General features: G+C 45.1%; 1 protein-coding gene across 1 annotated transcript in view; it reads right to left on the bottom strand.

Annotated features, from left to right (window-relative positions):
- LOC144147099 (E3 ubiquitin-protein ligase MIB2-like) overlaps nt 1-14,481 on the bottom strand; it is a 145,123-nt gene that overhangs the window by 56,463 nt on the left and 74,179 nt on the right. The window contains exons 9-10 of the mRNA XM_077679158.1: nt 9,193-9,297; nt 3,920-4,055 (exon numbers count right to left, since the gene is read on the bottom strand). Of these exons, the coding sequence (XP_077535284.1) occupies nt 3,920-4,055; nt 9,193-9,297 (241 nt within the window). The remainder of the gene's footprint in view (nt 1-3,919; nt 4,056-9,192; nt 9,298-14,481) is intronic.

The raw sequence follows: 14,481 nt of genomic DNA, 5'->3' as shown, positions 1-14,481 counted from the left end.
GTTTCAAAACATACCAGAACAGATTCGTAGATGTTTTGTCTAAAAAACAGTGCAACGAACAGTTCATTCAACAATACTCCTGTGCAATCCAGTCCACGCAGTCACTTCATAAAAACGAATGTTGAAACAAGGACATATGCCAACAAAAATTAACGGCACTTGTTTAGAGCAGACACACTACATGCAAAAAACTATTCAACCTAGGAAACAAAGAAAAACACCCTTGTAACAGCATGTTTGAGGAATGAAGTGTTTGGTATTCCATTCCTTGCCTTCTATGCTCTGGCGCTCGCCATATTTTGCTTGAGGTATTTGCGTTAATTGACGTACTTTTTGCTAATTCAAAGAAACAATTTAGAAACTTTGACCTCATTTTCTTCCCAAACTACGGCTTTGTGTGTGAAGCTACACTGGTGCGGCGAGGTGCATGGTAGTGGAGCCAATCAACTCATTCCCACAATTCAAGTTTCCTAAAGGGACACTTGACTCATTTGTAAACATTGTGGGATGTCTAGCGCCAATTTTACTTTAGAGACTCTAGGCAAGGTCTCGAGCAGTCTCGCCACGTTGACAGGACTTTATTAAGTAGAAAAATCAATTCCTAAATGCTATCTCTCTGCATCTTCCTTGATGATTTCCAACGACCTTTCGTATGAAGTCTAAACAAGATGGTTTGGCTTGACTGCGCTACTGTGGGGCTCGTCGACCCTCCGACAGAGTCCGACCGCGCAGTGTTTAGTTGTGCAGCCGCTGGCGCGTCGTCTCAATTCGTTTGCTCAATTGAAACTAAGCCACAACTAAGCCACGGCACGTTTTCCCAGGACGAATGTACCTTTTGTTTGTTATATACTATGTAAAGCTCTAATTCCAACTCGCTCCACACAAGCGCACATGCGACGCTTCGCTGACTGTGTGCTAGTAGAAAAATCTAAAACCATTTGAATGCGGGAGAAAAGTCACCGATATTAATATAAATACTCAGAAATTAAAATCAATCCATACTTTTTTCGTGCAGCGTAAACCCAGGTTACGGGAAGCACTTTTTGCGCTGAGTGAACTAGCACAGCGACGAGCAGCACGATCACACATCTGCGAACGCCGTTCTGTCTAAGGAATGCAGTCGGTAGGCATCAGATGTTGTTGGAATTTGGGGGACGTTTACTCGCACGAGCGCTATACAAGAAATACTCTTCTAAGCTGCTTAAAATTCTGAAACTGAATTATAATGTAAACTAGCTTCACATTATATACTTCACATTTCCGCCCCTCGAATCGCTGGCTTAAGGCCGAGTGGTCTGGAACACTAGTGTTGTTTTGCAAGTCGGAAGTTCCAATCTCCAATAGAGCATGTTTGGTTGTTTTGAACTTCCTTTATTTGTTTGGGGCACTTTTTTCGATAATTAATTCATCATTTTTCCGCTGTAACGCTGATTTCACCATGAGCGAGCTCGCAGAAGGCATGCAGACTGACACTGACGCGCTTGCGAGTTCTCGTTGGCGTAGTGTTGCCATAAGCACCGACTGCTTGAGGGCACATTCCCGAATCACCCGACCCTTTGCTTGGTGCGAACACGAGTCTTACAGTATAGGCGCGAGTCAGGCGAGCTCCAAAGATGGAGGAAAGGCACATCGCATTTGCACTTCTCTGCAGAGACGCGCGGGGCGTTCATCCACTGCGTACGCCTCGGCTAGTGGTTGCTACGATTTCATGTCGTGCTGGTAGGCTTATCGGACGCATTTTACATCCGACAACATGGCAGAAGCGCGGTACGCCGATTACTGCGATATGAAGAATACTTATTCAACGATATAGTCGGATGCTAATCGAGTTGTTTCACAGAACGGAAACCGAAACTGAAACCGAAATTCAAATAATGGACATCGTCCAATCACGTAGCACGTTGTATTGACGTCACTCCTGTTATTTGCGCGGCCTCCTCAATCCGAGTATTGTAGGTTTTCTTCTTTCAAGCTTTATAATATAAATACCGACTTGTGGCCCGGATAATAGATGAAGAGTGTGTTCATTTGAGCAGGTTTACAAAGACTAGCTAAAAACATGAGCTTCACTAATTCACTTCAATGTCCCTTTATTGTGTGCCCAAACGTTACATATGTTGGCACTGTTTTGGAGCTTTCATTATAAACGTGGTTACCGTGGCTGTGAATCAAATATCTAACACCAGGGATTGTCCATGGAGTAAAGTGGTTTATTGCCGTCTGATTAAAATACGAAAACGTACATAATGGCACGTGCAAATCTGCAATTATGTATTCTCCCTTATTTCCAAAAACCAGTATGCCCATTGCCAAACGATTTTCACTTTGCAATAATTCAGTAGCTATGTAAATTTATTCTTAAACACTAGTCACCCTTATTTGGCAAAGTGATTAGAGTGACGGTGCGCTGCTTGCAAGATTTTTCTTTCTTGTGCATACACTGAATTGGAAGCCAGTATGAACGGGCATGCCTACAGCTATAGGAGCTATTACGTGTCCAGATGTACATGCACATCTGGACACATAATAGCGTCTGCTTCTTTGTATCTGCTCATCCACACAAAAAAGCTAATGTGACTGAGTATTATCATTATCCACATCAATACATTGGTTTTAAGTGCACTAAAGTAGTGTATTCACTATTATTGCAATATTGCCAAAGGAATAGAAGTTTTCTCTTCGCAAAGCCGGCGTTAAACTGCAGTGATACCAAATATTCCTGTGCATTAAAAAAAAACAGATGATTTGAGCGGCCGGAAAAAGAACTGGCAGTTTGGGAAACGCTCGAACAGAAAATTCAAGATAAAGCTTTTTGAAATATGCACTTTGTTTAACAATATGGCCAAGTTCTGTTCAGGTAACTATTTTTCAGCGTAAAAATACAATATCGCCCGCTGAATGCACTTTCAGCCAGCTTCCAAGCTGTGTGCAGCGCATTGTCTATATAAAGCAACAATGTGGGCCTGCACTAGGATATGCAGTTCAAGTAGGATCGACGGTAGTCTTCATGTAAAAGTGTTAAAGAAATACTTATCTTAGCCGCACTGAATGCTAAACGAAAATTATTTCGCCGATCGTTATGGAAGGCTAAAAGGATTTCTTGGTATTGGAAAAGGACTGGTATTGGAACTATGACACTGGTTTCCAGCTCAGTAAAGCTCAGCTTGGTGAATCCAACTTTCATAGACCCCACCATAGATGACCGCAGCTTAGTTCGGCGCAATTATTGTGGTGTGAGATCGACACCCCACATGAGTACATTGTTTGCACCCTACGTTTTTTATTTGGGGAAAATTTCATATTCTGTATGTGCGAAAACCGGTGACTTGTATTACATAAAAAACAGGTCCAATGTTCAAGCAACACAAACTGCCTTACCATCACCTTTGACATGGGGTCAAGCAATGACATGAATGATTACGAATTATTTGGATATCTCTTGCACAAAAACGTTACTCAAGGTAATCATGAAGCCTCCTGGAACCGCTATTCCAGAATCAGAAAGCTGCTCAAGGAGCATGTGTTACACGGCACAGAGCGAGATTAAAACCAATGTATGCCTACACACATGTGCACTTTGCTTTGAGCAGAACATATAAAGTGGAAGTTACCTATGGATACCGCAGGACAAAATCCCCTGTTAACTTGGCTTCATGTGAATGTTGAACAAGTTAGGCACAGCAAAATCCATATGGAGCGCCAGACAGACGCCCATCGTCTGGGTTTTGCTGGGCGTAATGCTCGTTTAGCATGAAGTACAACTAGCTCGTACCCATACGTCTTTGAAATCATGTGAATTGCAAAGCATCGAGTTCTACCAGCTTGCTCTCGAACCCATTTTCCACGAAACCGACAAATCTTTGGGGGCTTAAGGATCGATTCGAAAATTTCTGTGAAGAGAAAGTTATTTTGACTCAACTGATGTCTTCCGCTGAGCTGCTGCCAAGAGAGGTCAAACAAAGAGGGTTGAATGTCCATGCGGTGCCTCTGTCGACCAGTACCCGAACATCGCACGTCGGATGGACTTTGATCACCACTCCGGTCTTGCCAAGGCACTAGACATCAGGCAAAGTGCACAATGCATTCACAAGTGAAATATGCGCTACTATAATATTCAACAAATCCCAACAGCCCAGCTGTTAATATTTACAAGGGCCTGCAAGGAACTGCAAGCGAAATCTTTGCACTGAAGGAAAAGCATGTTGCTTTCGCAACATGGACTGCGCTATTGTATCGCGCACCGTCCCGTTGTATTTGTTCTTCCTGGTTTTCGGTTCTTTGCTCTTCGTTTCCCCATGAACACTCCCCAACTCGCCAAGATTTTTTTGTTGCTTTTGCAAATTCATCAGCAAAAATGGAACGTCTGCGGTGAGTAAACCATTGTGCATACATCTAGAGCGGTTGGGGAGACAGTGGCTTGGACAAGCACAGTGGCATTGCTAAGCCGGTCAAGACACGGGACTCCGAGTACGAAAAATTAACTAGTTCCGCTAGCTGGTTGGATCATAGTAACGCGGATTCAAAACAGCGCTATGCGCGGGACAAGTATTGACAACACGGCACACCGAGTAGAAATACGTCGTTCCTTGTTTCATGTACCAAGTTCGCACTGAGTTTGTTATCCTTACTCAGCGCCAAACGAGACAAATGACTAGTAGTAGTCATTTTGCTTAAAACAGAAAAATAGGCACCGTGGCATCAATTTTTCTCCCAGCAAAAAACAAAAGTGCTTTTGCATAGACATCTTGCGCAGGTTCAAAATACTGGGGTAGTCTAAATTATTCTGTTACCCCCATGTACAGTCACTGAAAAATAAAAGGCGAACACGAAAATATGAATAATAACCCAAATTGCGCGATTTCTTCCCATGCAAAGAAATTCACGTGTTGCCTTATTACAGTAACAAATATTGAACTGTGTACTTGGAAATACACCACTAGCGAGCCATTATTTTACCTCCACCGTCCATATTCTTCGATGTTGCGCGTTCTGATTCATATTGTTGTGTTCTAATTTCACTTGTCTATGACTGTAGAGTGTGCCTCATACCCCAGGTGTACCTCCAGTGCATAAGGACCTCGGGTTTGTTTATTAAACAAAGATGTGTAATAAAAAGATTTCGCCACCTTCGCAACTGAGATGCGAAGATTGAGGAAAAGCAGGAGCTGGTAGTCTTAACTACCTTTAACTTGGCTTTTGTTGGTCTCCACAACTTATTGTTAGCGAAAACGCCCGCGTGTTCTAGATTTCAGGGTAAATTAAAGATCACCGGGTGGTCCAAATTAATCCGGAGCCCTCCACTACGGCGCGCCTCACCACCTGTATAGCATCGGCACGTTAAATCTCATAATCAATCGACGAGTTATTGGTAGATCGGACATTGATACCGTAGCGCACACATGCTCCCCCTCAACTACGCCAATACCTGCACATCAGAGCTTACGTCATCGCTGGGCTCAGCCAATACCAGACGCGCGCCTCCCCACCCGAACATCTGCACCGCGACCCGCCCTCCCCGCACCTGCTCGTCCGCTCTCCCTCCCTCCAGGCCACTTTTCCTCCCACTTCATGGCCTGCCATTTTTCCCCCTCTTCTCCACTTTGCTAAGCCGAGTTTTGAGCCATGCTAGTCACGGATAGAACTCGAGCTTAAACGGCTCCGCTGTTAAAAGCGCAACTTTCTCCGTGAAAACTGAGTAAAGTCCACAATCCCGCCAATGTCCAACTTAGCCAAATTCTAAAGTCAACACCGCCGCTACAGACGCAAAGGAAATGCTGAGTGCCCCGCTTGCTATGATAGGGTAGTCAGATAGACGCCGGTTTCATAACGCGAGGAACCTGGTTAACATTCCGACTACAGGAACGCCTTTGTTTCTTGTGACGCACACTACCCATAACAACTCGTCAACTCTGCCGCCACACCCTCAAACTTCTTGTCCTAGCATTTGCTTCCTCTCCACTTTGCTGCACCGATGTTTGGGCGACGGCAGGCACGAATCAGGCTTAAACAGCTCAGCTCTTAGAACAACTTTCCCAGACAGGGTGTTTGCTTGGCCCGTAAGAGTGGTAGAGGTGCGGAATAGAAGACGACTGGAGATAGGGTTGGAAGCGGGCTGTAGCCTTTCAGAGCAGCTAATGGAGCAGGAATAGTGCTTTTTTGCTGCAGCTATGGAGAAGTAAAAAATACGAGTTTTGGAGCAGCTTTGAAGCATCAAAGGAGAAATTTTGGGGCAGTACAGGTCTGTCTGAAACCAGATTTCTATTCAAACACATTCTTTCCAATTTTTTGTTTGCTGTACACACAAAGAAGATATAATTAATGGCTCCTGCTCAAAATTCGACGAATACTGCACCGACCAATTTTCTAATGAGTTAGAGAATACATGTTCCGATAATTAAAACCTAAAAGCTGGCACAGCGATATCTAATAGAAAAGTAAAGATAACCGATGCTTTTAATAGCTACACTTATGCAGACTTCAGATAGGTGAAAGATGAATTTTCAGGATATCACAACATTGCTGTAGTGATGAAAAACAATACACAGAAGACCAGAGATATAAAAAATGCCGCCTTTTACTCCTACGCTGGTAACAGTTTAACTTGATATTTGACCAGTTGAGAACAGAGAGACGTAAAAAATAGTAAGGAAAGCTCAGAAAAAACAAGGATTTAGAGAAAACGGCATGAAGAGAAAACAAGTTTTAATTTGATTCATTGCATAACTAAACCTGACTAGGCACCAGAGGAATTAAAAATGCATGTTGATGTTCCCAAAGCCCCGAGGAAAAATACCATACAGCAGACCATGTTCTAAATTGACCAAATAATGCATGATTCCATCTACGTAAAAACTATCGTGCAACAGCTTCGTGTTTATCCAAATAACGAACGTACCAGTGTTTATTAACGTTTTCTCTTCATCAACAGCAAGAGCAAAGATTTCATCATCATCAGCAGCAAACAGTTCATCGACAGCAGACATTTTTAAATTCCTTTAGCAAACTACCGATGGCCCCTCGCCTATACCCGGGCCCAAAAAAACGCTCTAATAAGATGAAAAAGACAGCGTGCTTATTCGAGTGAGAATGACCCCCCCCCTCCCCCCTGCCAAAAAGCATTGCTGTGCCGCAAACACACCCACAGAGCGGATTAGACCATGTTCAGTCGACCGACGCAAAAGCCTTATCGTGATCTATGCACGTAAAAAAACTCCATGTAACGCAGTTCGGTTGGCTGAGGCGTGAAATGACGTCATTTTTTGGAGTTATTACGATAGTTGTGTTAACAGTGAGCTCAAACTTACTCGCAGATGGCTGCTAGCTTAACAGAATACTCCCTCCCGCTGGTGCAACTGCCGCGTCTGTTATTTCATCCGACACGCACGGCACGGGGTATGTAACCTTTGGAAGAGCAAGCGCACTCGCGATAACTTAAAATTACATGGGTCCCACTGGACATCAAAACTATTTTATTTTTTGTTTTTGACAATACCCAACTAACCAACAACTGCTGGTGACGACTACAGCCACTAGATCAGGTTCCAGAGTAGCGGCACTCTTTTCTGTCTTTGTTGTATGCCGCCGACAGCGGCCATTGGTCGAAACGCGTCAAGGGACATTTGTTTAACCCGGAGAGCCCATGGGCGCTGACATTTTGCTGCCTCTGTGTTGCCGCGCGCATGCTCTTCGATAAGTCGTGATCTTCGGAGCGCAGTGTGGCTGCATAACACCTTGAGAGTAACTTTTTAAGCCCCCAGACAAAGTAGCAAAACCGTGCTGCTCTGTACTGCGCTGCTCCACCTGGCGGTAAGGTGGAAAACGCCTGCATCGCTTCCAGCTGAGAAAGAACGACCGTGGCCTAGCGCAACCTGTAGCCACTTAAAAATCGTAGCTTAATTAGTGGCTCTAGCGTAACATAGAGCCACTAAATAAACTGCGCTAGCGTAACCGAGCCTGACCCTATCACACCGGCGCGCTGTCTCTAAATCTTCGAAAAGTAAACACAGCTGTCATGGTTGCCAAAAGGCGCCCGGAGCAATTCCGTCCGTAAATGTCAGCCGCAATAGAGCCTATAAAGCTGGCCACCCTGGCGTCAGGCACAAAAATGGCTGCCGCCGTGTGTCAGTGTGGTTACTCTTGAGCGTAGCTTATTTAGTGGTTCTAGTGACGACGCTTGCACCACGGCGCTGCGCGCTGTGCAGTGAGGCTATATTTAGGAACAAAGATTGCCCACTGCGAGGCCCCCAAGTTAACTACAAAGTCCTCTAAAACCGCGCCCCCACTCGGAAACCAAAAAATTGTGATTAGTAATTCAGCGCGTTAGCTCTTTAGGGAGTCTGTCGGAGCGCGCCCCCTGGTAAATGGCAGCTGAACAGGTCAGTCGCTGCTGCTCCCTACGCAATACGACTGGCATTGGACGTCATTTCACCGCTGCCTCACATTTTGCGGCACCGCCTTGGAATAGTTCGGCGCAAGACTGCCTTTTCGAGCAGGATGGGCCAAGAAAAGTTGAATGACGCATCGTGGCGCAAATAGCCCAGAACTTCTACCCGTCCAGGAAGAGGTATGAGACATGACTGATTTCAACTAATGTCACGAGAGGATTATGAATCTGATGGAGATATCAGTGTAGCTACTGCATCCAAGGACTTCATGTCCACACAGAAAAGAAAATTACACTAGTCACTTCAGATGCCTACTTAAACAGCGGAGATAACAAGGCACAAGCAGAGGAACACCTGACAAGCGCTGTTCCGTCTTCTCCATCTCGTATTCTGCACTGTTTAAGAATTAGTCATGTCTGCACACTCCTACAAACGAAATTTTTGGAGGTTTCCTAGTGCTCTTACAGCTTTCATACCACCGTTCCTAGATGGTAAAAATTTAATGCATGCAGCCAGAAATGCAGGACATGAAGCAACAAAATAACCATTGAACCAAGGACACATAAATCACAATTATTACGCCCTAAAATTTCTTAATCATTCATAAAAAGATTGCTATGTCATGCAATGCGTGAAAGCTAATAGTGGACAGCTCACGTCTGAATTTTCTCACTGACATGTGAATAAAATTATCAGAACTGAAACTGCCACAAGAACCATAAAAAATTGTGCATTAAAATGTAGCATTGCACCTTATTTATTATCTTAAACAAACGACAGGTTAATCGAAAAGAGAGATTTACTTCACCTGTGACATGGTGTCAGCAAAGCCACCATGTTTCACCTGGAGCGTTTTCATTCTTTGAAGATCATCGATGATTTTCACCGTGTCTCCAGGTGAGAACACAGGCACCTGAAAATGTCAGTTCCCCCCCCCAAAAAACCTAAGGCACGTTTAAAAGCGCAATAGTTTCCTGAAAATTCAGAAAATAATTTTTAAATAGGCGTTATGAAGACAAGCAACAAGCCATAGTATCTACATTGCTCTCCCTTTCGATTGTTGACCTGGATGGAACTGATGCCTAAATCATGGCTTCATTGCTTCAATGATGGAAAATACACTGCGCTATTTCCATAACATGGCACTACGTCCCAGCATTCAGGTCAGTGGCTTCAGCTCGGTAATTAACATGGAATGGCCAGAAACCCTTCACAAAAGTCACAGTTCACACTTTCAACTTGACAATGTATTCTGGGCACAAATCAACCTATACGAGATCCCTGTAATTAACATGGGATGGCCAGAAACCCTTCACAAAAGTCACAGTTCACACTTTCAACTTGACAGTGTATTCTGGGCACAAATCCACCTATACGAGATCTCTGTGCGTTTGATGTGTGATGTGAAAATCGTAAAATAGATTCCTGAAGCAACCTCTGATGCAACAGAGCTTACAGGGCCTCGCAACTCTCAGTTCTGGTAGCATATACCGCCCGAATTCGCAAAACAGAACCAGTGTTCACAGAATTATTGCACATAAAAAGACCTAGTTCTGCTGCACTTTTATTGCTCTCCGGAGCCGCAGGTAATGCTGTGTAAGTTAATGCAACATTTACTCAAGGCGGTAATAGACCTGATCGTGCAGACGTCGGTTGGCAACTTCTGGCTTATAGCTTTAATCAATAGGGCTTTGATCAATAAGGTCCCCCTGCAGTCATTGACTTCGGGACCTTCTCCTGTATTATGTTTTTTTTTGTGTGATAAATAAACCACCATCGAATTGAATCGAGTCGAAGGAAGCCATTTCCGCTGATTGATTGTTTTAGATCTTTATAGAATGTAACGCAGCGAGATCTGTTTGTACGCAGCCAATTTCTCTGCATATAATTATGGATGCGGGTGCTGGCGTGTGAAACCAATGCCTTTCCAGCATGTTCAGCGTCCGCAAGAGGCAATGCTGCAATGTCAGCGATGCACTTGGCTTGATTAGTTGAGTCGTCGCAGGTTCGTGAGACTTTATTCACTAATGATTTTTTTCTAAGCGCCAGTTGCGAAGTGCTGTCAACAAATGTACCCGCATTTTTGCTCCTACGACGCTGAAATCCCGATACATTGTAGAAATGCTTGCCGCAGTTCACTATAAAGCGGCGAGCAGTTGTAAGCTCATTCATTTTGTTCGCTATGTTTCACATAGTCACTGAACGCAGATGTTTTCTGTGCTCATCAAAAATAGAAAATTAGTAAATAATCCATTATTACGAACCACGAAAGTTCACGCTGTTCAAAAAGACATCCCTGCTGCCTTCTCAGCAGCTTCAGGATAGACATCTTGACAAAGTATGTTTAGGTCTGGTATCGAGGGCTGGAACTGGACAATTTACATAAAAAGTATAAATCTGAAGGCGTATGATAGTGCGTCCGCATTCTGCAAGCGATCGTAATTTCCTAAAACTCTCGGCATCAACAGCGTCTGCCAACGATGGGCACGCAACGCCTGCAGAATACTTTATTTTCACCCAAGATAATGGAAAAAAAGTGTTTCCTTCTAGGAATGTCAATTGCGTTATAAACAAGTGAAGGCCAAAATGACGTCCAAGCGCACAATGATCGGGAGAAGCCGGAAGAAGCGACAGAGAACTGCTGTAGACATTCAAAAAGAAATTGCTCATTGTCCACTGCACATATAGTCAGGCACTCAGATACCATTGCCTAACTTACTTCACTTTCGTACCATGTTCAAGACGAGCTTCGGAATCCCGTTAAAGGGACACTGAAGTGATATGTAAACATTGCGGGATTACTAGCGCAAATTGTAGTCCGGAGTCCCCAGGCCATGTTTCGACCACTCTAGGCGCGTTTACGCGATTTTATTTAGTATAAAAACTAATTCGAAAATGCTGTCCTCCTCTCTTTACGCTCGCCCATTTTCTGTGGCGTTTTCGTGTGACGTCAGGAGGGGATGAGCTGGCAATTGGCTGCGCCACGGCTGCGCTACTGCACGGCTCCCCGGCCGACAGAGTCAGTCGGCCCAGCGTTTCGTCCGCCGGCCGCCGGCGGGTCGTCGCAATCAAGGAGGTGAAAAAAAAAATTGCTTAGTCGCAATTCGTTCGCTTAGTTGAAACGAAGCCAGGACACGTTTGTGAATGGAAGAATGTGCCTTTCTTTACTTGGTTTGTTTGTACACTGTATCTAGCTCCAAGTCAAGGTCGCTTCACACAAGCGCACAGGCGACGCTTCGCTGACTGGTACGCCAGTAGGAAAATATAAGGCCTCTTGAAGGCGGGAGAAGAGTCAGCGAAGTCAATATAGGTACTAACGAAATAAAATCAACTGATATTTTTACCGTACAGCGTAAAACTAGGGCGCGGGAAGCACTTTTTTGCGCTGGGCGAACAAGCACAGCGGTCAGCAGCACGACTACGCATCTGCGAACGCTTTTCCGTCTACGAAATGCAATTGCTAGACGTGAGCTACTGTGGAAACTCGGGCGACGCTTACTGCACGATCGCAGTACAACAAATAGTCACCTTAGCTGCTTGAAATGCCAAAACTAAATAAAAGTGTAAACCGGTTGTACAATATATACCCTATATTAGCAAAGCCTTCGCGTCCCGCTCCGTGGCTCAGCGGTCTGGGGCGCTGGGTATGTCCCCGCGAAAGTTTTGCGAGTCACGAGTTCGAATCCCCGCGGGTAGGTGCTTTTTTTTTTTGTAAGTTAATTTTTTGTTTTCCGCCGATGTTTTCTATATTGAGTTCACCTTTTTTTGGCCCACAACGTTCATGGCTACAAGAACTAGTTCACAAAACGCGCGCAGGCTGGCACTGGCGCGCTAGCGAGTTCTCGTTGGCGTGCTATTGCCATAAGCACCGACTGCTTGCAGGCAGTGGGCACAGGCCAGAATGAACAGACCCTTGGCCTGGTGCGAACACGCTTTTTACGATACAGGCATGAGGGAGGCAAGCTCCAAATATGGGGGAAAAGCGCATGACATTTGGGCGTCTGCGGGTACGCGGAGGGCGTTCATGCACTGCGTAGGTCTCGGCTAGTGAATGCTACGACTACAAGCCGTCCTGGGAGGCTTATCTTGTGCATTTTACAGCCGACAACATGGCAGAAGCGCGGTACGATGATTACTGAGATATTGAGAATGCCCATCCAACAAAGCCATTGATTATGTTTTACAGAACCGAAACCGAAACCGAAACTTGTGTGATTGCTAACCTTGGGCATCGTCCAATCACGGCGCCCCTCCTCCCAACGTCACAGTCTTAGTTGGTGCGGCCGCCGCAAACCGCGCATGGTAGTTTTTCTTCTTTCGCGCTTTGTAAAATAATTACCGATTTGTCAACCGGATAAACGATGAAAAGTGTGCTAATTTGAGCCAGTCTACGCAGTGCAAGCAAAAACGGGAGCTTGACAAATTCACTTCAGTGTCCCTTTAAAGATGACATTCCTACTGCTGGCATACGTCCTCATAGCGCCTTTCAGGGCGGAGCTGTTAGTATCTCAGGGGTCGGCATTTTTTAAGTGCGAATGCACTTCTTAAGCGAGCCTGAAGCGTCCGCCGCCGTCCGCATAGCAACAGCTGCGGGTGCGCGCGCTCCTCGTCTTCCTTGGCAACGGGGGGAGATGGGCGCGCGCTGCCTGGCCGCTGACATGGCACATACCCACGTGGGGGATTGGCCAGGAATCTCCTCGTCTTCCTTGGCAACGGGGGGAGATGGGCGCGCACTGCCTAGCCGCTGACATGGCACATACCCACGTGGCGGATTGGCCAGGAATCGGGCGTGAGAAGGGCTAATGCACCCGCTTAAAGGAGTACTGACACGAAATTTCAAAGCTGAGATCCGCTCTAGCAATCAAGTACAACGACAACACAAATAGGTGTCTGTGAATAAATGCATCTTTCTTTCTTTGTAGTTGTGTGTGTGTGTGTGATCTCTCTTTCGCGAACATTACCGAACCGCGCAAATTCAACTCGTGCATTCGCACTTTCACATTCTTCCCCTCGGGGAAATGCGGGGAATTTTTTTATATCTGTCTGCTTCATTCATTCGTGATGTTTGACGTTCTCAATACGTACAACGTGAATATTTATTCAACGGTGACATTCAAAATGGCGTAACTGGCCTTCCACTTCTGTAGGGGAAGATGGCTTGTTATATTTTTTCACACCCGTGGCGTACTACGTGCAGCGGACGAAATTGTATTGCCCGCTCTAGTTGAAACCCGCACGTGAAAAAAAAGATACGTTTACTCCCCCTGAGGCCTTCATTTTCTGGCAACGCATGCCTGGTTCATAGTGTAGTGCGTGGGTTCGCTGCGTGTCCTCTGAAGCACCTTGCCTGCATTTGCACAGGCACTGGTTTTATTACATAGTGTGCCACACACTCTACAGTTTCTCACTGGATGCTTGATTTCGTTGCCACCTTTAGAAACATATCTGACCACTGCTAGATTATTATCCTTCAGAACCAGGATACTTGTTTTAAGCTACTATCTCTGAACAGTTTTTTTTAAACACTAAGGAAAGAAAGCGAAGGTGCACCGACGATCCCGACATCACGCGATGCGGCAGATGGTAGGTACGCACATCCGTCTTCATTCGCTAATACCACGTATTTCATAGAAATTTTTCCTGAGTGGTGTTTGATAATTCGCAATGATGCAGGTTCTGGCTGTGCTGTTAACAGTAAACTGTTAGTTCGAGGGGCCATGACGCAAAAATGCAAGATTGGTTCACTCGAAAGATTACTTGGTTAGCATAACAATGACACCACCATTAACGCTATCTTCGCTAATATAAGATTTATGATGGTTGAAACCGAACAGGCATGCGACAGCCCAGTCAGCGCTCCGCACTGAACTCGACTGGCTAAGGCCGGCAAAATTTCACGCAAATTGAACAGGGATTAAATGTTACAGAATTAGCTATTTCCGCATAAATGTGGTGCACATTCTTTTATAGCAGTAAGAATGGTGGCGTAAACAGTGGAAGTTATGAATGAACACGTAAACAAGAAGCATCCGTAATTAAGGCGTGCACTATGCTGACTGAAGCAGCACAGCCGTCGGGCGCGCTGGTCCTGTCAACA

This window comes from Haemaphysalis longicornis, unplaced genomic scaffold (genome assembly GCF_048455015.1).
Source record: "Haemaphysalis longicornis isolate Haplotype H1 unplaced genomic scaffold, Haemaphysalis longicornis Haplotype H1 scaffold_7, whole genome shotgun sequence".
Taxonomy (NCBI): domain Eukaryota; kingdom Metazoa; phylum Arthropoda; class Arachnida; order Ixodida; family Ixodidae; genus Haemaphysalis; species Haemaphysalis longicornis.
Note: the sequence above shows the minus strand (reverse complement) of the source record. Positions and strands in the feature narration are given on the sequence as shown.